Source organism: Brachyistius frenatus, unplaced genomic scaffold (genome assembly GCF_029030835.1).
Source record: "Brachyistius frenatus isolate BFR_SWC_R1_liver_20210118 unplaced genomic scaffold, ASM2903083v1 Contig_49, whole genome shotgun sequence".
In the NCBI taxonomy this organism is placed as follows: Eukaryota; Metazoa; Chordata; class Actinopteri; family Embiotocidae; genus Brachyistius; species Brachyistius frenatus.
Window position 1 is genome coordinate 2,623,063 of NW_027210648.1, and position 24,382 is coordinate 2,647,444.

Below are 24,382 nucleotides of genomic sequence, written 5' to 3' on the forward strand. Positions count from 1 at the left end.
TTCCCTCTGAAATGTGGAGTGGAAGTGTTAAGTAGATTCAAATGGAAATACTCGAGTAAAATACAAGTAGGCCTACTATGAGCTACTTTATTTATTTATTTTTTATTAGAAGCTACTTTTTGACTCTTGGTTTTCTTCCGGTGATACCTGCTGATTTTAAAATATTATCTTCAGATTAAAGAAAAAAATGTCCACAAATGGATTCCTTAAATTAGAGCTGGTCGTAATGTATTTAATTCCCCACACATTTTGGTGTTTGTTGTTGACCCAACACTTATTTCCATATATCACTAGTTTTGTTTTTATAATAAAATAATAATAATAATACTAATAATAATAATAAAAAAAAAATTAAAAGCTGTTTAATTTATCCGATTAAAAATGTGGTGATAAATATAATTTGAAGTGTTAACGTTTCCAGTGTGCTTCTGGGTTTCAGCCTGCGGAGGGCACAAAGTTCACCGGTCACGTCTGCGTGTGACAAGCGGAAGAAGAGCCTCGCAGTGCGGCAGTCAGTCGTCGAGCGGTCGGTGTCGGTGTCGGTGCTGCTGGTCGAGCGTGGAGGAACCGGGACGTGATGGTGGCCGACGGAGCACGAAGGAAGGCTCGCCGTTAAGCTCCCCTCTCAGCTGCCGACAACGTCCTCGCGTCCTCGCGAGCCGCCGCCGGACAGGTGAACAGGTGAGTTCAGCTCGCGCTCCACTGACGTGACGACTCGTCGAAGGTGAGTCGAGCACGTGACTCCGGATGAACCGACTTCGACGGCCAACGAGCTAGCCCTCGCGCTAACGGAAGCTAACGCTGCTAGCACGGCACGCGACGACTCGTAAATACGTGCTCGTGAGGTAAAAGTGGGGGGAAATAATAATAATAATAATAATAATAATAATAACTGCGCCGACGTCAGTGCAACTTGTCGTCGGAGCTCGCCGAATAAGTGCTCTCTCTCTCTCTCTCTCGGGCAATTTCCAAAAAGCAGCCCCCCCCTGTGGAAGGGCGACTCCGGGCTAGCTGCACCTAGCTCGCCCAGGTTAGTGACCTCAGCGGCGCTTCTACTTCCTGCAGTCCTGAGTCTTCAAACACGTTTATTTACATAGCAGGCGACTGAGATGCAGACGGGGTTGTTTTTTTTAAATTTGTTTTATTTGCCAGTCAAATCTCCGTCCTGTGGTTGTATGTGTCCCGACGGTAGTGAGCGGAGGGTCCTGATGGTGCTGCTGCTCCCCTGATGGATCCTGCCCGCTCCCCACATCATGTTTTCACCGTGTGTAATGTGTCCTGTGGGGACGGTAGGTGTCCTGTGGGGACGGTGAAGACTTCACTCGGGGACTCCTCCCCCCCTCAGCAGCTTCCTCCATGTCCTTTCTGCTCTGTCTGTCCTCAGGTGTCTGCGCCGGTCAGCATCCGCACGGTTTGGTCGTAAATGTGACGGACCACAACAACGCATCCAGCCTCGCGATGGGTCAGGACAGGGGGAAGTATGATTTCTACATCGGCCTGGGACTGGCCATCAGCTCCAGCATCTTCATCGGAGGCAGTTTTATCCTCAAGAAGAAAGGACTTCTGCGGCTGGCGCGGAAAGGATCGATGCGGGCAGGTACTGTCCTTCTTCTTTGTGTCTGACGTCCATCACAACTCACCGTGAGGGACACCTTGTTGAACTTTGTCAGCTGAGTAAAGGCACGCCCTGCCGTCCTCTGCGAGTCAAACCAGCGAGGACAGCCCGTCACCAAATCTGCTCACCTCATCCCGACACTTCCAGCTCCCCTGTGTTTGTGTTTTGTGTTGTATGAGTCATCAAAGCTCCCAACGACTACTAATCATTCATTTCAGCATTTCACTCGACCTTCAGCTCAAATCCAGCGCGGCCGCCTGACTTGCATGCAAGTCTGGCCGGTTGCATAATTCAGATTTTGGTTATATGCAAGTGTTATTTAAATGAGGAGAGTCACGTGTGACAAAATGTTTGTGTTTTGCTTTTCAGGCCAGGGTGGCCATGCATATCTAAAAGAATGGCTGTGGTGGGCTGGTTTACTATCAAGTAAGTGATTACAAAGTTAATCATGTAATTAGTGACGTACATAATGAGCATATTCCCTGTAGATCCTCCAGTTGAATCATATATAGGAAACATCTTTTCCATACTTCCTGGTTACCTTTTAATGTTTCCTAAGGTCTTTTTATATTACTATTTTTCAGTGTCAAATGCATCCCCACTATGCAATGAAATGTGTCAGTGATATGGAGTATACGTAGTCTAGATGTCCAATAAACTGTCCACCCTACTTTAGCCCAGTTTTAACTCTACTACTGGATGTCTTTTGACTTTTTAAGAGGTTAAGATTTAGAGTTGTTGTTTTTGTCATATGGACAGTAAAACCACAGGCGGTCCTCCGTTCACCTTCAACATGAAGTTTGAAAAGAAAAATATATATATATAAACCTCAAAGGAATGTAGAAAATAAAAGAACAAGAACAGAAAGAGTTAAATCAAAATGCAAAAAGCAGCAGGGAGCAGTGATCCTGGAGTGACCAAGAACGGTTGGTCACTCAGTTACCAAATCCAGTGTTTCTTTTGTGGAGGACTGTGACACCTGCTAAACATTGGGAGGTAATCATGTACTTGCTATTGTTGCAACGGTCAGTAAACCTCAGGCTGTATTAGTGTTTACCGACTGGATGTCATCTGACATTACAACACGGTTATCCTCTTCACGTTCTCATCCTGTATCCTGACCTTTTACAGTGGGAGCTGGAGAAGCAGCCAACTTTGCAGCATACGCCTTTGCTCCTGCGACGCTGGTCACCCCACTGGGAGCCCTCAGTGTGCTTGTCAGGTACGGACGACTGAAACACTTAAACATTTATCTCGATTGACATTTTCCGCGTGTTTGGAAATGATCTTGTGGAGTCGCTGAAGTGACGGGGCTGATGACGAATGTTGTTGCAGCGCGGTGCTGTCGTCCTACTTCCTGACGGAGCGGTTAAACCTGCACGGCAAGCTCGGCTGCCTGCTCAGCATCCTGGGCTCCACCACCATGGTGATTCACGCCCCGCAAGAGGAAGAGATCAGCAGCCTGGAGCACATGGCCGAGAAGCTGGTCGACCCAGGTACACGACATCCTGTCTGGAAATGTTTCCGGTGTCAAAATCACTTCATCATCGAAATACTAAGATTTAAAGATATTAAAGGGAAACTTTGACCCTATTTTTTTTTTTGGTTCTAAGTGACTAATGGGAGCAACAATTTTTAAAATTGGTCCAGTATTGAATGAGAGGGATTCAGATCACGGCTTTAAAATGGACTGCAGTGTAATACTTTGGGGGGAATTGCGCCCTGTCAATGTTGTCCACTTAAAATACTTGTGTTTACAGACTCCGATTCTTCGTCTGACACTGTTGTGAAATGGTTCCCTAACCTGCAGGTTGCTCAGGTCTCTCTCAACACAGTCATTTTAGCTAATAGCATGACCTCCACTCTGTTTCTCTCAAAACAGCATTTTTGTGTAAGAAAACGTACTTTGGTATCAGTGTAGTAAATCAAGGCAGGCAAAGAGCCAAAAGGCCCCAAGAAATTTCAGAACGCTCCTGACTGTCATTGAGGGTCAAAATTGCCCCCAAGATTGTGAAAAGTTAACAAAATGAACAGGTGTAGTCTTATTCTATCATACCAGTCGTACATCAAGTCATCATTCATTTCATTTCAGTTTCCGTCTCCAACATACACTCACGCACCTCCCACCTCTTGAGATTTCAGAGTGAGACATGTTTCTGGTCAGGGATTACATTACATTACATTATATTACATTACATACGTAGTCTGAAAGTTGCATTAAGAATCGGTGCCAAACTCCGGCACTCAAAGCGGAGACAGATTGTTACATTAATGTCCGCAAGTAACTGCTGCAGCTGGAAAAATCCAGCTCCTGTTGGAAGAATACCAGTTTCCCTTAAAGAATTTAAGAGTATGTAGATGTTTTATTAGCGATATCAGTCTTTACTTTCCTGATCTAAGGCCTGAACTTCCTTTTGTCCGACTTAACTTGTCTTTCCTCCCATTTCTTTCTTTTTAAAGGGTTTTGCATCTTTGCCACTCTGGTCATCATCGTGGCCCTCATTTTCATATTTGTTGTGGGCCCCCGTCACGGTCAGACCAACATCCTTGTGTACATCACCATCTGCTCGGTAATCGGGGCCCTCTCGGTGTCCTGTGTCAAAGGACTGGGCATCGCCATCAAGGAGGCGCTCGCCGGTAAAAACGTGAGAAGGAACCCGCTGGCGTGGATCCTGCTTCTGGGTCTGGTGGGCTGCGTCAGCACACAGATCAACTACCTGAACAAGGCTCTGGACATATTCAACACGTCCCTGGTGACGCCCATCTACTACGTGTTCTTCACCACGTCGGTGCTCAGCTGCTCCGCCATCCTCTTCAAAGAGTGGGAGCACATGGGCACCGACGACGTGATCGGGACCCTCAGCGGCTTCCTCACGATCATCGTGGGGATCTTCCTCCTCCACGCCTTCAAAGACATTAGCATCAGCTTGGCCACTCTCGCCGTGTCCATTAGGAAGGACGAGCGGGCGTTTCCCGCGGCCAACGGCACGGCGGCCCACAGCACCTACGAGCTGCTACATAACGAGTCCACCGAGGACATGGAGGACCGGGAGATGGGTTTGCCTTTTGACAGCGTCTCCAGAAGGAACGGCGCGACGACGTCCTCGTTGGATTATTAAGGAACTTTATTTTTACTGACCCAACGATGACGTTGTTGTAGACGTGGTGTATGAAAACAATAAGACAATCAGCTGTGAGGGGGGAGTGACTCGGACAGACCAGTGGATTGTATTTAATGTTTTAATTTGCCTTACTCTTCTCAGAATATGACTCCGGTCATATCCTGTTACAGTTAGAACTTAATTTCATTCCTCTGTAGCTGTAAATAAGTTTTCTAAGAAATGTTTTGTTACATGTACATGCATATTCATGCACTGACTTACTTTCTATGAATCAAAAAGTTTTAATATATATTCTATATGAGGTCCTGCCGACAATGACTCTGATAGGACGTTCACTATGATTTGAGTTTTCGTGATACTTGAAAGTAATAACTTCTGTTGGGCGTCATTCTCGACTTGTTTTGTTGTTTTTGTAGTTTTTACATGAACAGCTCTGGAGAAGAACCAACAGATTTGTTACATATTTATTGAATTAAAATGATTAAAACAAGGCACAGTGAATAAATGCTTAACAAGCGTATGAGCTTTTGTTACTTTTCAAATTTCCTTTAAAATGTTTAGCATGCATGTTGAACAGTGTAGAAAATAGACTGACTTTCACCCTCACTTAAAATATGTTACTATTCACCCTTAATATTCAGCCCACCACTGCAAACCCTTAAATACATATCTGATAAAACTCATTTCCCTCCCTGATCTATTTCTGCAAGTATAAAACAAAGAATAGTTAATCCAAAAAAGAGGAAGGATCTATTCTTCTGATAAGGCACAAGTGAATACAAAAAAAAAAATATCATTCTGACAAAAAAAAAAAAAAAAAATGTGGCCCAACTTCTTACATTTAATGGTCCTCTGCTACTAAAGACTTAAAGGAACTCGGGAGTAATAGTTGTGGATAGTCTGGTAATGCTAACAGTGCGTGGAAATTGTCGCTGGTCCACGGTGTCGGCGGCGGCAGCACTTCAGCTGCTGGCGAGCGACTGGTGAATCGGCGGCTGGAAGCAGCGCACGTGTTCCACCGGCATGTTCTCGCCGTCTCCCGACTTCAGGTACTTGTTCAGGATGGCGAAGATCTCGTTGTTGAGGACCTGGAATTTGCGGATTCTGTCCACCATCTTCTTCAGCTGCTGAAGGGAAACAAGACACAAGAACAGTGAGTCTCGTCATGACATAAAAGGACGTTTACTTGTTTATTTAAACCCACGAAGTAAAGGAAGACGTTCTCTTGAGGGCGGCTGACTGTGCTGCGATGCCGTGTTCATTTTGTGCCATAAAGGAATAGTTCCACATTTTGGAAAATGGCTTATTCCCCTAGTTGCCAACACTTGGATGAGAATATCACCGTTCATGTCTGTTGAATATGGCGGTACGGCCAGGAGGTGTTTCGCTGAGCACAAAGACGGGAAACAGGAAGACGTAATGAGCCTGCCACTTCTAAAGCTCTGTCTCTGTTTAACCTGTTTCATAGCAAACGATTTATCAGGGTTCCCACTGATCCTGGAATTTCTGAAATATCAAGAAATTATAAAAAGTCTATTCTATATCATTTACTATTGTTTGTAGCATGTTTAAATTCGAGTTGCCATTTACTAAAATGTCATATTTTCCACAGAGTATTCCACTTCCAGCTCGTCAACAATCACTTCAGTCATTATATGCTTTTTCCTGTCGCTGCTAATGAAGGCAAACATGCAGGAAAATAAAAAATGTCAGGAGCTTTAGCTACAAAAATGATGACTTCAAGTAGACAACAGACAAGCTTCGAGTTTGTAAAACTACTATTGATCTATTGAAATATTAGAGGGAGTCCTTTGCAGCCACACCAACAGTAAGCATCATGCTGCAGCCCAGTGGAGGAGAATCAGGTGCAGCCTGAGCAAATTCATTCATTTTCTTCCCCTTTAAGAAATATTTTGCTCAGTTTGTTGTTTAAGCAGCTGAAAAAAGCGTGTGGTTTTGAACTTGAAGGTAAAGTGGATCACGGAGCGGCGTGTCGACAGGAAAACACCTGCAGCCACAGAAAGAAGCGTTCCATAAATAGAGTAGAGTGTGTGTGAGGTTTATCTACGATCGCGGTCATCTGATACCGCCTGTTCACTTGAAGAAGGTTCGTTATTGGGTGGAGGGGGGTGTTTTCTTTCTTTTACTAGTAATTTAATTTCTTGATTTTTCGGACAGTTTTCTAATGAAGCTTTAAAAAAAAAAAAAAGTGATGGCTACAAAACAGGTCCTCTAATCGCAGTTTAAAGAAACGTTGCTGATTTTGTTCACACTGCAGGTGACAGTTCTGAGTAAAATCTTGTTCACTGATAAATCAGACTGCTGGTGTGAACTCTTGGTACTGAAGTGATGTTGTTACTGTGTGGATTAATGCCTTTGTTTGTTAGTGATGAAGGTCAGTAACAGAGCTGCCTGCTCTTCAGTTTTAGCTGCTGAGACTCACTCTGACATGTTTTACTATTAACTGGCTGGTGTGCAATCACTTAAGGAATGAATGTTATTTCATAAACAAATGCTGTGTATGTTACAAAGTGCTGTAAATACATCAGCAGGGTCATATGTTCCTCGATTAAGGCAGTTCTTTAAATAATACTATTTCTATTCATCTGAACTGCAGAACATATGTTCCAAATTCAGACAGATATGAAAAAAAAAAAAAAAAATGATAGAAATATCAGAATCATATTATACAGGGTTTCAAATGATGAAGTGTAAACACGGGTGCTGTTTTTTATGAATGAGTTATGAGTGAGCTAACATTTAGCAATTTTTGACTGTGTTTCTGATCAGTTATTGATTGATTATATTACTGACTGGAAAAGAAGCTCCATCCCGTTACAGTAGGTCAGTTCCAGTACTGAACTAAAGAGCTGATATAGTGTGATAAACAAAGTTTTAGCTTTATGATAAAATAGAAAAGACAGTCATGTCTGCTGGCTGATGTGATGAACTTCCATTCAGAGGTTATATTTAACAGCGCTGCTCTTCATCTCTCCGACTCACCACGCTCTTGATGACCTCGTCCTTGCCGTCGTGCTTCTGCACCTTGAGGAGGTGATAGCTGAAGTCCAGGATGTCGAAGCGTCTCTGTTGCCCCAGCAGGGCGATGATCATGCAGCCCGCCCAGTGGAGGCCGTCTCCGAAGCACTGCCTGCAGAACGGGGGAGTGGGGGGAAGCAGAGCGTGCGTGAAGAAGAGGCACATTTTGATGAAGACGAGGCTGCACAGATGTGCGTCCTGCTGCACTCACTCCACTGTGAACTCGTGCGCTCCCACGGGGATGCAGTACACAAACTGCATGGCACTCCAGAGGCGGTGGAACTCCACGCACTCGTCCACGTGCATCACGCCGTTGCTCGGCAACGGCCCGCGCCAGATGGGGTCCTCCAAGAAGGCTCGCACGCGTGTGAGGATGACTTCGAACATGGACAGACCGCAGCAAAGCCTCTCTTTGGTCAGAAGGTCGCCCTCTCGAGCGATGGCTATTTGCTGAGAGAGAAGCGGGACAGGAGACGTGTTGGAGGACTCGGCGACAGTCAACACATCACATGATTAACATCTTTTATTTGGAGAACGATACAATAACAATGCCAATTCTACAATCAAAACAATAACGGCTGCTTCTCGTCCTGGCTTTTTGTGCCGCTCCTACCTGCGGGGTGCCGAGGCGCTCTATCAGTGGAACCATGTGCAGCGCTGTGTATTTGACCTCCAAGCGCTTCATCTTGGCATCCAGACGTTCCCCCTCTACACACACAGGGAAACATGAAACACGCATGAGTCCTGTCTGTGTAGCCAGAGCCCGACGTGCCCTCGTCCCCTGAGCTCCACTGTTGTTCAAAACCATTAAAACAACGCCAGTGAGCCGCACTGTCACACGGTGTGACGTCTTCTTTATCACCATGAACGCACGCACGTCCACTTTGAGTCAGTCCCTCGTACGCGCCCTCCTGCTGCCAGCTCACCAAACAAATGCGCTCCATGAAACACACAGACATCACTTACGACCACAAGTCAACTCTCAACCTGCGGGACACCCTGTCAATACATCGTTGGACTGCCGGCAGGGAGCCGTGCGCACGCCGCTCACACTATTCTTCATATTACATTACATAGACGTTGTTGAGGGCCCAACACAGAACATGAATTTCACACCTTCCAGTGCGGCTGCAAACACGTCTGTCTGCTGACACGGGGACCGACAGCACACCAGCAACACTGATCCTTTCGCTCAAAACAACAGCAAGAATATCTCCGTTAAGTCTGAAAATGATTACATGATCATGTGATCACAATTATTTGAGCTGACTGCAATGATTTTGCATAATCGGAGAAGTTGTTTCCACTCATCTGTATACAAACAGCTGGATGAAACAGAAACAGACATGTCAGATGTCATCACGATTTTTTTCATTGTTTGAGGTTTGACTCTTTCAATGACGTCATCTTGTGCTGCTGAGGTTTAAGGGGACATTAGTGGAAAATTAACACCACGTACGGTTTATCTTCTAACATTTCACTAAGTGCATCGTTTGAAGAGCATCTACTGACATTAAAATATTGGATTTAGTTGCAAAGTGAAAAACCTCAGCACTGCTGTTGTTTTGAAGCCAAATGAGAAAGTCGAGGCTCCTCCGATTTGTCAGATTTGTAGCTGTCAAAAGCTCTATTTGTTTGTTCAAATGTTGAGTGCCAATAGACGGTGTGTATTATTAGACTGTGATCAGGCATATACCTCCATAGTGGCATAAAATGAACAGAAAAAGACAATTAAATCTTTAATCGGAATTATTTATATGACAATTAACTGAAACTTTAACATCATGACATCCCCGCTCTCTGCTTGTAAATAAACTACTGAATATTATTTCCTGTGTTTACCTTTGACATGGACTCTGGGCAGGATGTTCTGGAAAGGTGCAGCATGCAGCAAATCACAAACTTCTTCCTGCGACTGGAAAGAAAATACAGTCAAACTTCAGTACAAGTGCATAGAACAGCATTCAAACACATTTGTGGTGAATCTTAAAGCAGAAGTATTTTCCCGGTGCGTACCAGACTCTGCTCACTCAGCAGACAGAACAGGAGGGCGTTGCCCACTTCTCTCAGGTTCTGGAAACACACCGTCTTGAGCTCGGCGTACTCGACGATGTCCTTCAGCTGGTGGTGGAAGAACTCCAGGATGCCTGACAGGAGATAGTTATTTCATCGCGTTACATACCCGTCACACATACGTGGAACAGCCCTCGAACATCACAGCAGCAGGTACGCACTGTTCCATAATGGGCACATGCTGCAACATACGTCAGCAAATATTCACTGATATCTGAAGCATGAAGCGCTCTGAGATGAAGCTACCTTTTGATTCCTTTCAAACTCTGCTCTGCTGCATATCGCGTGTGTATATTTAAGCAGATGTTTTAACATCTGTAGCAATGTGACAAGGTTCAGGCACATCAGTGCCTGATTGCAGCATGCGTGGGCTCCATGGAGGACGACCCAGTAAGAAAGAAAAACTTCAACAACAAAAAAAAAAGAGGACTGGATTTGCAAAAATGCATACTGACGAGCCACAATGCTTCTTGGAGAACTTCCTTTGGACAGATGAGACAAAACCGGAGCGTTTTGGTGAGTCACACAAAATGATACAGTCTTCCAAGAAAAGAACAGCATAACTAAAGTGAAAAATGTGGAGGTATGGTTCTGGTTGAGGGCTGCTGTGCTGCGTCTGGCACGGGGTGCCATAAAAGAAACCTTAAGACTATCAAGGAATTCTGGAGGGAAACGTGCCGCCCGGTGTTTGAAAGCTCGGTCAGCCACAGGTCATTGAAGGAGCTGAAACAGACAGTCTGGAGTCTGGCCTGAGACAGCTCCAACAGTTTGCTCTGGAAAACATTAGGTCATGTGTCACGTCGAGCGTCTCCAACGTTCAATGGGACCCGTAACCTAATATTTCTACGTCTGTATGTTGGATGTTACACTGAACCTGATCAGCCTGGTGCTCCGTCTTACAAGAGGAATAGAGGCTACATTTTCACCTACCTGGGGAGCCATACTCATGGCGTGGAAGTCTGCAAATCTTGGGCATCACCTCCATCAGGGTCTTCACATACTGCATTATGGTGCCCTGAAGCTGCACAAGAAAAAGACAGCATTCAACTGTTTTTACTGTTCACTTGATATACGACAACCTTATAGTGTAATTTATAGAAAGTTCCAGCACTGAGCTCCCACACACCGTCACTGCCTGCTGTCACACTCACCAGGCTTTTGACCACCTTCAGCAGTTCCTCCATCACCACGGCGATGCCCTGGTAGCCCAGCAGTCTGCACATGACCTTGATGTGTGGGGGACCCAGGAAGTTCCTGTAGGAGCTAAATATGCTGCTGTAGGCCAGGTTCAAGGTCTAGGGGAGCAAGAACAAATACTTGGATGATAAATAATCAACACATTTTTTTCTGTTAAAGCATCTGCTCACTGGTGGCTTTGCCTTTATTAGCAGATGGGTACTGAGGGTTTAAATGTGACTCATGGAGACGTATTAGTGACAAAAAAAAACAACCAACAATCAATGAGTAGCCATGACAACGTCTCCGTGAGGCTTTCAGCTAAATGCTAATGTTTACCCTCTCGAACATATTGGTTTAGCATGTGAGCACGCTAACATCAGTCACTTACTAAACTCAAAGTAGAGCTGAAGCTGATACGAATGTCAGTAGTTTGCAGGTACTTGAAGTTTGGGACAAACTTTTTGTAATCTCCTGATGGCACAATCTGTCAGCAGATCACCAAAGTCAGTAGGAATCATTGCCTGGAATCAGTTCAAAAAAAAAATTGAATTGTTGTCATATAATAACGAGCGTATGAATGTGCTCAGGAGATATTAATGTGTCTGGTAGTCTGTCAGACAACTTGTGTGCAGATTTTGGTCTGAGGGCGGAGCTACACCAAAGCTCCAATATTAAAAATGCAAAGGATGCCTTTCACAGCAGAGTTTAATTTGAATTGTTTGTAGAAGTGGAAATATAACAGTGCAGCATTGGGATCATCCTGCGGGGACCCCCATTAGCTGCAGTTAATTTGATGACAGCCTGCTCGGCAGTTGTTGAGAGACTTTGCGGCGGAAATAAACGGTTGGACAGATGGATGGACCGACTGAACCGCACGCCTGCTCCTCACCAGACCTCAGCACTAGATGCTACAGGTACAGTAGCATGGACCAGACAGCTGGTCAGGAGGAAATGAATGATCAGTATCAGAGGTCTCCACATAAATTATCAGGGCAAACACTGGAAACAAAGAGCAATATCAGGGCTACACAATTACCAACCATTTAAAAAAAAATGCGTCTATAATGCACTCTTTTTTTTTTATAACATCCAGCGAAGGAGATTTCAGCTCCCTCTCTCCCCTGCCAGCAGAGTTGAAGCTGCTGCTTCTGCTGCTCTAATCCAGCAGCACTCCCCTCTAGTGTGGCAGCGGCGGTGATAAGGACGCACCGATCTCCGTCTCAGTCCCGAGGTCGGAAACCTACACAGCAGCAGCCAGCGTCAGAGCTCCTGACACGGAGACGCTGGAATAGATGTTGATACGAGTGAACAGCAGCAGCACGGTGTGATCTGAACAAACCAGCTCAGGCACTGCAGATCGCTCTGTTCAACACGTGCTGGCCCAGTTTCTCCGGTAAGTCTCCCTCCTTTCCATCTTATGTTTTAAACCGATGACCACTAATGATTTTCTTACCACACAGACATCTGTGTTCTCTTGCTATGGGATACAGATGATGTGACATAAATGTGTTAAAGGAGGTATTTACTAAATATTTTGAAAAATAGAAAAAGTATCTTCGACTGATTTCTAATAGAAAATTCAGAGGTGACTCTACTGCTTTGACAAAAAAAAAAAAAACATTATACGACTTTAAACCTACAATCTAAAAAAATGGTACTGCTTTAGTATTTCTATTTTATTTTGAAAAGCACTTTAAAAATATAGAGCAAAAAATCACTTTGAAGGTGTTTGTTCCCAATGAGCACCACACCCACCCTGTATTAGTCTCAATAAGACGAGGCAAAGTGAACACATTCAAAGTTGATTATTAGATAAAATATTTCACACTGGGTGTCATGTTTACCCATTTAAGTGAAAAATAATATTTAAAAAAAAAAAATCAAATTTGAGCTTTTCTCAAAATTATAATTTGAACACATTAAATCTCCTTCACAATCAAACATGTAAACATCTGCTTTGGCTCAAAAACGATACTTGATGAGATAAAACAGCTACTTTCAATGTGTCTTGTAAATAACGTTCCAATCAGAGCTAAAGCCAAACGATTAAAACCGGCCCAGCTGAAGGTTAACAGGTCGCCAGCTGAATTAAAACAGGTGACTAACAGCACAGATGAGCTTCTTCAGAAATCATCTTGCATTATGTACTTTCTTGAACATCTGTGCGTCCCCACGCTCCCCCTCCCCCGCCACGTCCCAGATAATCCCTCATACAGTATTTATTATCCTCTGACAATGTTGTTGTTTTTAACTTTTTATGCTTGATATGATGTCGTTTGTCATTAATCGTGTTTAACACTGCTCTGTGAGCAGCAAGGCAGTCAGGAACTAATTACACCTTTCACTGAAATTGTAATTTGGCCCCCGGAGAGTCGAGCTCCTGATTTATTTTTTGTCATTGCAGCCGAAAGGTCTGAAATCAAAAGACGTCAGCCGAGGCTGTAATCACATCAAACATTAACAACAACACCACCAGCTTTCTTCACGCTGACTTAACGAGCTCCACCTTACACCAGCAGCAAAGCAGCACCAAGCAGGTGTGGCTGCTCGATTCAGACGCTCAGTTTTTATCCTCCCCTCCAAAGTCCATGTTGTTTAAATGGTAAATATACTTTTGCACATATGTGCACACATGAATGTGTTGGTCCTAAAATGAAGTGTGTTGAGGAACATTGTTGGTGCATCCCTGCAGCGGATTGTGTGATTGACAAACAAAAACCCGGTCTCAAGTCAATGCTGCAGGATTTTACTGTTATTTTCAGGCCGTATTTTTAAGACGGTAATATTCTCCTACATAGGAGGGTGCACAACGCACATACTCACTGTTTGTTACACACAAAGGAACATGCAGCAGAAAACAAACCTGCAAAACATTAAAAAATAAAAGGTTTACAATGTGAAAGATTGTAATTGTGTACATCAATCCGAACATGAGCGGGTCTGTTTTCTCTGCAGAGAAGTGTTCTTTACGACTACCTAACAAATCCGCCTTGATAACAGCAATACACCAGGGTGTAAGCACACCTGGCTCATAAGGGGCGTGGTCAAGGAATCTCTTATCGTTTTATTTTATGTTATGACCGAAACACACCTATGTTTAATTAAGAGACCGAGTACCGTCCCTTTCAACCATATGCTTCACTTTGTGTTCAGATCATCCACCACTGAACTCACAAAAGTGGATTTGAACAGACACTGAATGCACCTGGGCCTTCGCTAAAACCGTGAGCGATTGTTAAAATGGAGCCCAATCACTATGACAGAGGCTTCATCTTTTAGCCACCGGATGGAAAGGCCGCAGAAATGGCAAAATTCGACCGGTCGCGAGCCAACCAGAAGCCGCTCGGCGCTCCGCCACACTCAGGGTAGGCGTCGGCTCTATTTTGACAGAAACGCTATGTAGATCACATCAGTCTGCAGAGAGCAGATCAGACCGGCAGGAAGTAACACTGAGGAAAGCAAAGAGCATCTGGTCAGTTTTCAAAATAAAACATGCCCCATCATATGTCACATCACAGCATCAACGTCCAGCCCCGCTGGTTTTCACGTAGGACAAGAAATGTGCTCTCCTCCTGCCACAGGGACTGCATGTGAAATAGTTACAAAAATACTGAATAGGATTATTGTTTTTTACCGACTAAAAACACCAAACTATTTCAACTTTGTTTGCAGGCTTGAGCACAAAGTAGGAAATAACAACAATAAACACAAAAGAGACACACAAAAAAAGAAACCGTTTAACAACATTTACCCTCCCTAGAAGCACAAAACTGACCGACTGAAAAAAAATGACCAAATCAGGAAGGTAAAACAAAAAAAGGGCAGACAAAAACTCTTCATTTTTCTGAAACTCTCTCGGTGGTTTATGAAGTCGAGCAGAGAACGCAACAAAACCGCAGCGCGCACGCCACGGGACAAAAAACCCGTGTTCGTTGGGAAATCCAGGTCATAGCATCATCTGAATTTAGTTCCGTCATCATCTCACCCCGTGTTCATCCTCTCTCTTCTCCAGATCACCTTTATCTAGTGAACATACAACAACTGTAAGAACTGAGGTAGCACTTCACTCTCATCAGCAGCTCCTCCTGATGGGGACCATAGTCTACAACATCTCCTCCACCTCAGCCAGGGTGAGCTGGCCGTCGTCGCCCGGCTGCCTGGACACCTTCTACAGCGTCATGTACGACCCCAAATGGAACAGCCTGCTCATGGGCTACAAGCGCAAGAGCTTCATGCATGAGGAGCGCATCCCCGTCAGCCAGACCAGCACACACCTGGCCAACCTCCTCCCCCAGACCGCCTACTTCTTGTGCGTGACGTGTCAGGCCGCCAACCCGGTGCGGGAGCAGTGCCAGGTGTTCAGCACTCTGGGCGACAGCAGCGAGGGTCACGACAGGGCGAGCTGGGAGCTGGCGATGGGCGTCTGGCTGACCTGCTGCGTCTTGCTGCTGGTCATCGCCGGCATCCTGTTGTGGGGATGTCTTCACACCATCTGCTCCGTCCCCGGCCGCGGCGCCGACGGCGGCCCGGTGGCGACCAACTCCACCCGTCGCCAAGACATGGCTGCGTCTGGGTGCCACTACACTCCCCGAAGCAGCAGCGAAGACAGCGTCAAACACGTCATCCAGCCCCCCCATCTCTCGGCGCAGCCCACCGGCCACATAATTACCCCGGACCATGAGCTGAGGGCGCTTGCTAAGCTGTCCGGCAGCAATCCAGCATGAATCAACTGGATTAAGGTCATCGCGGCATTGTTCTGCCCAGACCGAATTGTCACCGAGTATTTTTATCCACTCATGAAATCCTATTTGTGTTGAGGAAAAGATGTGTTTTCACTTCTCAAAGACAAAAAAAAAATGATCTTTTATCCTATCTTTATTATGTTTTCTCTTGTAAATAACAAGATGCTCATGAAGGATGTTCTTATCGGATACTTCTAGATTTTGAGTCCACGAGCTTTTTTTTCCATTTATTATGCAGATTCCAAACAATGCTTCTTTAATGATGCTTTTCCACTTGTATTGTGTATATAATCTCAATAATATGTAGTGAATGTGGCTTTAATATGTTGTCGTACACAGCTGGTGAGGTCATGTCAGACGTCAATAAAAAAAAAGAAGAATAACCTCTTATGGAATCAAAGAAAATAAAGTGAAAAGAGCACGTTCTCGCTGTGGGAGTGATGAGAGAAGAAAAATGCACTGACCTTTGACCCGTACAGATACTGAGGCTGAGTGTTGGGTGGCTTGTCCCTCTGGAACTCCTGAGAGAAGGGCAGGACAGTGCGCACGAACCTGAACACACAGATGAAGATTATTTCAATATTTACCATCATCAGGATCTAATGCAGACAATAAGAGTTGGCAGTAAACACCCACAAAGAATGGGTCGCTTTGACCTTTCAGCAGCATTGTGTTGCACAAAAAGGTTTTCAATCTGTGAGTAAACCAAACATTGAGCATGAAACGTTTGTACCTACATACCTACATACATACCTACATACATACATACATACATACATACATACCTACATACATACATACATACATACAGTGTTGCAGTCAAACGTTTCTTTCCTGGGGCAGATTTTCTACAGGTTAAGTAGAAGTACGCACTAAAAGAAAAAGTTCATGGTCTGTTCTTAAAAAAAAAAGCTGTCCCTCACTGCACTCACCGTTGCCATAGACAACCAAAAGCGCAAAGACATGCATAGCTATGTTACGACTTCAGGGAAGGTGCCCTTGAGAAAGTATTCGTGATGTGCTCAACGCGATTTTTTTTTATAAACACTCTGCAGGGAGGAAAATAAAGGGACATTCAGTGTTAATGTGTTCTCGCTCATCTCTGCTCCACATCCAGCTTCAATAAATACCGACTCCTGAGACTTCTTCCATCTCCAGTTAACCAGCTCCAAGATTTCCATCACAAGTAGTCAAAATTCACAACATGTTTGTTATTGTTGATTTAAAGACCCCGGCTAACAATGCACCATGTTCATTCACAGATTACAGCGTTTTCTCTGCAGCACAACGGTCTACATGCTCTGGTGTCTTGTAAGCAACATCTAATCAAAAGGGTGATAAAGTACATCTAACATAGTGGTTTATTAGTTCTCTATCAATGGAGGAAAACCTCAGCTCCAAACTTTTTGTTATTATGTCAGCATTGAGTTTGCCTCTATTTATGCTCAAATGGGTCAAACAACTAGGAACTCTGGTATTCTAGAGATCAGATGATTAACTAATTTGTTGACCAACAAAATATTGTGTTTTTTTAAAATTAAAATAAAAAAAATTATTTGTTAATTGCTGTCATTTTCGTTCAGCCAAATTGTTTCCTTTTTTTTTGTTATAAATTCAGCTTTTGGGAAATTATGGGTCATCAGTTACCCTACTTTGTTCAATTTGGTTCATTATATGATAAACAAAAATAATCATTATTTGTCGACTTACTACTATTACCTTGCCTGACTTTTTTTTTTTTTAATTTGAAGCAATTTGTGAAAGCACAACATTTCTTTCAGGATTATATACTTTTACCTGTGAGCACAATGTAAACCAGACCTGGACACTCACCTCTACAACACCGGGGCACCACAATCAGGTGACGGCAGTCACCTGCTCTGTTCAGTTGGTAACTAAGGCACGCTACTTTGCATTTGCACTTACATGTGTTTGTTTAAAACAAGACCTTTGAATAACCTTTACAAGGGTGTAGTGCAATTTAGTGCAATTCATTTAAGTACCGGTGTGCATCTGTGACGTGCGCCACGGGTAAGTTAAGGCTGGTTTCTAATGTTTACACACAATAAGCAATCATGTAGATTTCCATCTCTTTAATTAACTTAATAAAGTCAACAATATATTAATATTGACGGTATATGTTTGAATAATGGAAATGTTTATCTGGAACCAAACATGTCATAAATTGCCAATATTGCCACTGTGTTACTTGTGTATTATGCATGATGACTGATACAGCAATTACATGCAAGATTACAGATTACAGCTTGCAGTCTTAAATTTATGCTTTGAAACACACTGGCTATTGTTGCCTGTTTTCTCTTATAGCTCCTTTAAACAAATATCAGAACTAATTAGCAAAAGAACTGACCATGAAAACACTAAAACCCCAAAGAACTGGCAGAGCCTTAGCCTGAATAGTTATTGTACTGTCAGTGAGGGAGGAGTCCGAACCAACGCACCTGTTGGTGGAACCGTTGTAGCAGTAGTTGGGCAGGAAGTCGTAGTTGAGCTCCCAGAAGACGTGCAGCGTGATCCTGCCGTAAGGGGCCGACACGTTGTGGTTGGCCTCGCGGAACATGGCGTCCAGGCTGTCCAGAGTCAGGAACTTACTGAGGAGCTTGTGTGTCATGCGGTTGATGTCCAGAAGACCTTCGAGTTCCTTTAACAGGGTCATACACAGGAAAATAGTCCACAACTGTACACCAACACGTCTGTCACTCAGGCCGAGGACAAACTACAGATCATGAGAAGATCGCGTCTGCTTCCAGAGACAAAACACTGCACGCTGTATCAGTATAGTCACAGATAGAAAAGAGTCTCTATTAAACTGACATTACATACCATGATTGAGGTGAGGTCCTCGCTCTCGAAGCGGTTGATAGCCAGCTCCAGAGATTTGTAGAGGGCAGCTGAAATCCTCTGAGTGATGAGTCGGTTCAGATCGATGGAGCGGCCGAGGAGCTGAGGATCACAAGAGAGGCGCGACATGAGGGCAAAGTAATGAAGGCGGCAGCACAGAGAGATCCAAAGACATGACTGGTTCGGTTCATACCTGGACGTGGCGCTGCTTCAGCAGAGTCTCGTAGCGGTTGGAGGCGGGCCAGGGGATGTTGGCTCCTTGGTTCTTACAGTCAGCCCTCAAACGTTTGTCAAGCAGAAGACTGAGGGATTCAAATAAAGAGAGAAAGTGTGAATCAGACATTTTATAGCAATTTGTTCAGGAATGAAATGCAGAACAACAGTAGTTCTCAACCTTTTTCTGTCAGACGCTTAACAGATGAACTTATTGAAAACTTGAGTTTAACTGTGTCTGTATCTGTTACTTTTATCCAATACATTCAACCATTTATTGATCACTTTGTTAAATGTTTCAGCTACTTATCTATTACTTTTAGCAAGTCATTTTAAGTTTAACCAATTATTTTGAGACAGCCTTTTAAATTTTGAATCTATGGTTTTCAGTTAACCGTTTTGAACAATTACTCTTACCTAATCATTTCAACTATTTATTCAGCACTATTAGCTTAAAGCCTCTGGTTCTCAACTTGTGGGTCAAGAAAAATGTGTGTCCTGAGACCGGACCTGTCTGGAAACAGCAGCTAAGCTAAGGCTACTATCTGGATGTCTGAGCTGGTTTGCTAATTAGTTTTCATTCATTCTTCATGGCAACAAATGACAGCTGTGCACTATGCAGCAGCCTACTGTAGCTGGAAGCTTTCTGATTTTTGAGAATTAATTTACAATCCACTTTGGATGGTTATTTTCCACTTAACACACAATCAAGTAGATGTACTTCTCTATTGTCAACATGTTCAAATTCAGTGGGCAAGTGTGCTTCTCTAGTGGAAAGTCCTCCTGCATTACCACACAGATCAAACTAACCACATCTGTATTCATGAAACAGTATGAAAAGAGGAAAAGAAGAACCTACCTTCCGGCTAGAATCTTGTAGTAGGCAAATATCTGATCAGCCAGCTTGTACACAAACTGATCGAAGCACAAGTTGACCTGAAATTACAACAGAGGCACGTTTGAGAATCCGTTTCAATCCGTGATGGCCATCCTAACAGAAATTTATAAAGTCTTGAGCTTGCAGATAACATTTTTGAATCATTGATCACCCTGACTCATGTTACCAGGTAACAGGATGAAGTTAAATCAGATTTAGTAAGAAGAATTGTTATTTTTAGATTTGGTTAGAAAACAGAAGAAGAAACAACTTCTATGTATATTTGTTTAAACATCAGCTGAACACATCCACACTGACACTGAAAATATAGACTGAACTTATCCTGGAGACAGAACGAACTCCAGCACAATACCTCAGCTTCTATTTCATCGTAAAGGAACTGCTTCTTGAATTTGGTCAGGGCGTAGTGTGCACTGTCGTTGTACAAATCCAGGGGATACAGCACATACCTGCAGAGGAGCAACGATACAAACATTTTTACTGAATTTATTCAGACGCAGGACTGAATTCAAGCTGAGACTGAAATGTGGAAAAAAGTTAGTTTAGTGTTTGGAATATGTGATGGAAAAAAAGTGCAGAAGGTGAAACAACCATTACAGTCCATCACTTCGATCCTTTCAGACACATGTTGAAGAACATAAGTCAGTTTCATATATAAAGCTTTAAGTTTGAGGATTTAAACATATTAAATCAACATGACTGAATGCACTGAGCAGCTTCTCCACCACCAGTATCACTGTTTCCATCTACTACATAGACAGCTACATAAATATTTGGATAGAAAGCCATGTATATTTTAGGTTCCAGTAAATGATTACTGTCAATATTAAATATATCTATACAATTAAAGCACAATTTTGCTGGACCATTTGAAGAATTACAGCACATACGGCTCATGCCAGTTGATGTACTTAATGGTTTATGTAAAAACTTGCATCACATTAACGTAATCCTGCAGCAAAGATTTAAAACATGAAACATGAAAACATTTATGATAATTTCAATGTCTGGGATTTGACCTCGGGGTCCTTTTAGGAAACGGAAGATAAGAAGAGACGGGCGGTGGAGTCGCTGAAGGCCTCGGGCCAGTCACACCGGCAGTAATCTCAGACAGACAGACATCTGTGGTGTCAAAGTTCAATTTGGGGAGGAAAGGACAAAGACGCACTGTTTTGTTTTTGTACTTCTAAACAGCAAATTCATCTGTGGGGAAGAATTTGGTTTTGGACTTAGATGGATCTTTCACATTTTAACTGTGAGGAAAAAAAAAATGGCTCCCAGAAAGACAAATGTCTAAAATGTCTACAAGTTCATGATGAGGAAATGTGATAAGTATGGGAGGAAATATTTTACTCCATCATGGAAGCCTCCTTGGTGTCCAGGATGTGGTCAGTGAGGATCCAGGGCATGGACATCTCAATGGGGAACTGGATCCTGCGACCCATCGTGAGTTCCAGGAAGAACTCTCTGAACCACAGCTGGGAGAGGTCACAACACTGCTGCAAGGTCTCTGCATGGAGGAGAGGAGGGATAGAAGCAGGTTTTAATAGAGGGTCTCCATTTAACGGCTGCTAAACGGCTTCTTCAGGAGCCACCGGGTCCAACTGGTGGTTCTTCTCACCGCTGAAATTCAGCAGATGTGTGTAAAAGAAGGACTCGCGGTGGAACTTCTCAATGTCCATGATGGTGGGTCCTTCCAGGCTGCTGCGCATAGTCTTCTTGGAGCCACTTTTGTCAGCAATGAGAGACTCCAGCATGGTCCTCACCATGTAGAGCTGCATATACAAAACAGAGAGAAACCATGTAACCCAGTACAATACTGCAGTACAACATGTAGGCACTTTACTTAAGTGTTTCCTTGTTGGGCTACTTTTGACTTCTACTCTATCATATTTCAGAAGCAAATATTGTACTTTGGACTCCACTATATTTATTTTAAAGCTTTATTTACTGGTTATTTTGCCGTTTCAGCTTATTACTATGACATATTAATAAATGATGCTGCATTATTGTGGGTTAAGCTACCCAACAGTATATGAAATAATAAAACATTAATACATCTATAGTTATAATACGTGATTCTGACATGAGTCATTCTGCATAATGAGTACTTAAGGGCACTGTGAGTACATTTTGATGCTAATGCTTTTGCACTTTTACTTAAATAAGATTTTGAACAGAATTTGCAGGACTTGTACTTGTACATTGTAGTACTGCTACTTTTACTGAGGTTAAGGATCTAAATTATTTTTCTACGACTAGAAACAAGGGAACAAACCCCTTTCCATGTGCTCAATATCTGTGGGTAACTTGTATGAAAGCTGTCTTTGTTTCCTCCGAGAATGTCGGAGAATGATCTCATCAAAAGAACATTTTCATATTTTCTATCATTTTCTACTCAAAACAGTTCAGTTGCAATCTAGTCATTAAAAACGGACGGTTCACACACACCTGGAGAACAGATTAGTTCTTGGAACAGACCTATAAACTGATAAATCTGTGAGGTTTATGCAACACAAGAGATCCTATAAATAAACACAATGTGTGATATATAACATAACTGCATATGATTGCTTTTAAGCCCTGAACAGCACGTGTGAATTTAAACAGAGCCAGACAGACTTTTAAAGTCATTCAGAGATCAAGAAAATTGAGGAGAGAACAATAGAGAGAGCAGAACAGATTGGTTTTTGATACAGAGCAGCCCCGTCTGAGACCCACAGGCTCATATCATCTCCCTCATCCCTCATCTTTAACATGACATGATGTAAACCTGAGCTCAAATCTGCAATGTGCTACAGAAGCACCCGCAGCTACATAAGCCTGATTAAAGCGGACAAGCTGACCTTGGATTACAGCAGGAAAGGCTAAAGTGAGTTAAAAAGAATGGATTTATCAGCAGAGGTGCTGTGGTGAGACCTGCGTGCTGGAGGGCCCCACAGCTCGCCGAGGAACTTTAATGTCAAAGCCACCCTTGGGATCTTTTTCTCCACGCAGGGCGGGGTCGTTGTGAGGCTCCCTCCCGGTCTCCCAGTCGCAGACCGTTTTCCGGATGGCCTGGAGGACGCTGCGGACAGCGGACAATTCAACAACTTTGACAAACAGTTACGCACATGGACGCAGCTACATGCAGCTGCCCCTGTCCTTGATGAATGTGATAAAGAGTAAATATTGTTGCTTGAAGGCCTTGGCAACAGAACGGGGTTCTGTTTATTATAAAGCACAAAGATTTCTAAGGAAGCAGCTACACAGAATTTGACTGAAGGTTTCATCTGTACAAACCACTCACCATCACAATCAACATTGCAATACTTCCAGGAGAAATAGGACCTTAAATAATACTTCACGCAAACACAAAAATCTTTGTTAAATAGCGAGGAATTTTTTTCACTATTCACATTTTCATGCACATGAATGCATTACATATACAATACATAGGTACGAGGTGTGATGAAAAAGTTCACAGACGGTTTCTGTTGTGCACTAACATAGTGCAACACTGTGACGTGCACGAGGAAGAAGTGAGCATGAACTTTAGCAGAAAGCACACATCAAATTCAGTGTCAAACTCAGGAAATTGGCAGCAGAGACCTGAGAAAGGTTTCGGAAAGCCAACGGCAATGAAACAATGAGGTGTTTCGAGTGGCATTTGTATTTCAAGGAGGAGCAGAAAGTCAATGTCCAAGACTGAAGAAGGTGCCTCAGGTCAGGAGTCCAAACAGGTGGGTTTTCTTTGACATGCCAGATTTAGCTTCCTGTGACTTCTTTCTTTTGCCCAAATATCTGACACAACCTCTGATGTGCACTCTCTGCTTTCTCGTCCACGTTGAAATCAGAAATGCACATGTATTTGTTCTCACAAAAACATATGTAACTCAGGTGCTGATGTTAATCAAGCTGCGTAACTTGAAATCATTACAATGAAAGATATATCTTCCCTGATCCGTACCTCTGGATGACATTCTTCTTCTTCTTGATGGCCTGCCGCAGCGGGTCACGCAGGGTCACCTGAGCAAAGTCCTGCAGTGCGGAGTAGATGGTGTGGCGGATGGCGTGATTGAACACACTCTCCATGCGTCCCATCAGCACCTGCAGTCCCTTTATCATCGCCATCACCTGCCAAGAGCACAACAATCAGTGAATCACGGGCCTACTGGTAGCTGAAAAGACACATACTATATATGTAATGTCCTAACAGACCTCTACGAGGGCAAACTTCTCCTCGCAGGTGTAGTTGTATCTGGTGGCTCTCTCGTACTCCTCAGCGTTGTCGGGGCACTCCTTGTTGGAGTATTTGTCTGTGGGGTGAACCAGTTTCCAGGAGTACTGCGGGCAAAGCCAGAAAGGTTTTTAGAAACACGACAAGACAAAAGTCATCAGTGGAGTTTAAACTTCATTCATTTTGGCAGAAATGATGAATGTCATGTATTTATCTCCTCTGTACGGTTTGTGCTTCCTCACCACTTCCATAACGTGAGCGCTCCACTGGGAGAGCAGCTGCATGCCCTGCAGGGCCAAATCAAACAGCTTTCTGTACTCAGTGTCAGTTTTTTGGGACTCTTGACGACCCGATCCAGTCACCACCTACATGGACACACATTAGCACACTTTAAGACGTCCTACACAGATTATCCACTCC

General features: G+C 43.5%; 3 protein-coding genes across 6 annotated transcripts in view; 2 read left to right on the forward strand and 1 right to left on the reverse strand.

The window, feature by feature from the left end:
- Nucleotides 1-478: 478 nt before the first annotated feature.
- Nucleotides 479-5,257, forward strand: nipa2 (NIPA magnesium transporter 2). Of its 3 annotated transcripts, none has more exons than XM_069704107.1 (6): nucleotides 479-681; nucleotides 1,385-1,597; nucleotides 1,985-2,041; nucleotides 2,747-2,837; nucleotides 2,951-3,111; nucleotides 4,076-5,257. In XM_069704107.1, the coding sequence occupies exons 2-6, from the start codon at nucleotides 1,459-1,461 to the stop codon at nucleotides 4,732-4,734; spliced, it is 1,107 nt and encodes a 368-aa protein (XP_069560208.1). In that variant the 5' UTR covers nucleotides 479-681; nucleotides 1,385-1,458; the 3' UTR covers nucleotides 4,735-5,257. The 3 variants fall into 3 exon arrangements, with proteins under 3 accessions (XP_069560208.1, XP_069560210.1, XP_069560209.1); XM_069704109.1 differs by lacking the exon at nucleotides 479-681 and adding an exon at nucleotides 712-845; XM_069704108.1 differs by lacking the exon at nucleotides 479-681 and adding an exon at nucleotides 859-1,030.
- Nucleotides 5,188-24,382, reverse strand: part of cyfip1 (cytoplasmic FMR1 interacting protein 1) — a 35,132-nt gene continuing 15,937 nt past the window's right edge. The window contains exons 12-31 of one of the 2 annotated variants that reach the window (XM_069704106.1): nucleotides 24,205-24,327; nucleotides 23,944-24,069; nucleotides 23,693-23,859; nucleotides 22,663-22,810; nucleotides 21,365-21,518; nucleotides 21,097-21,253; nucleotides 20,096-20,192; nucleotides 19,705-19,781; nucleotides 18,826-18,934; nucleotides 18,615-18,734; nucleotides 18,233-18,432; nucleotides 16,235-16,322; nucleotides 11,001-11,144; nucleotides 10,780-10,870; nucleotides 9,793-9,923; nucleotides 9,619-9,691; nucleotides 8,390-8,484; nucleotides 7,988-8,226; nucleotides 7,741-7,888; nucleotides 5,188-5,861 (exon numbers count right to left, since the gene is read on the reverse strand). In XM_069704106.1, the coding sequence (XP_069560207.1) occupies nucleotides 5,700-5,861; nucleotides 7,741-7,888; nucleotides 7,988-8,226; nucleotides 8,390-8,484; nucleotides 9,619-9,691; nucleotides 9,793-9,923; nucleotides 10,780-10,870; nucleotides 11,001-11,144; nucleotides 16,235-16,322; nucleotides 18,233-18,432; nucleotides 18,615-18,734; nucleotides 18,826-18,934; nucleotides 19,705-19,781; nucleotides 20,096-20,192; nucleotides 21,097-21,253; nucleotides 21,365-21,518; nucleotides 22,663-22,810; nucleotides 23,693-23,859; nucleotides 23,944-24,069; nucleotides 24,205-24,327 (2,649 nt within the window). In that variant the 3' untranslated portion in view covers nucleotides 5,188-5,699. Of the gene's footprint in view, nucleotides 5,865-7,740; nucleotides 7,889-7,987; nucleotides 8,227-8,389; nucleotides 8,485-9,618; nucleotides 9,692-9,792; nucleotides 9,924-10,779; nucleotides 10,871-11,000; nucleotides 11,145-16,234; nucleotides 16,323-18,232; nucleotides 18,433-18,614; nucleotides 18,735-18,825; nucleotides 18,935-19,704; nucleotides 19,782-20,095; nucleotides 20,193-21,096; nucleotides 21,254-21,364; nucleotides 21,519-22,662; nucleotides 22,811-23,692; nucleotides 23,860-23,943; nucleotides 24,070-24,204; nucleotides 24,328-24,382 lie in introns of both variants that reach the window. The other variant, XM_069704105.1, reaches the window with a different exon arrangement.
- Nucleotides 12,133-16,195, forward strand: LOC138624146 (fibronectin type III domain-containing protein 9). Its single transcript, XM_069704111.1, has 2 exons — nucleotides 12,133-12,421; nucleotides 15,041-16,195. Exon 2 carries the CDS (start codon nucleotides 15,117-15,119, stop codon nucleotides 15,750-15,752), a length of 636 nt encoding a protein of 211 aa, XP_069560212.1. The 5' UTR covers nucleotides 12,133-12,421; nucleotides 15,041-15,116; the 3' UTR covers nucleotides 15,753-16,195.

Excerpts from the sequence above, each read along its gene's own strand:
- nipa2 (XM_069704107.1), top strand. The coding sequence starts at position 1,459 with ATGGGTCAGGACAGGGGGAAGTATGATTTCTACATCGGCCTGGGACTG. Across the intron at positions 2,838-2,950 it reads GCCCTCAGTGTGCTTGTCAG|CGCGGTGCTGTCGTCCTACT; the intron begins GTACGGACGACT and ends ATGTTGTTGCAG. Across the intron at positions 3,112-4,075 it reads CGAGAAGCTGGTCGACCCAG|GGTTTTGCATCTTTGCCACT; the intron begins GTACACGACATC and ends TTCTTTTTAAAG.
- LOC138624146 (XM_069704111.1), top strand. The coding sequence starts at position 15,117 with ATGGGGACCATAGTCTACAACATCTCCTCCACCTCAGCCAGGGTGAGC.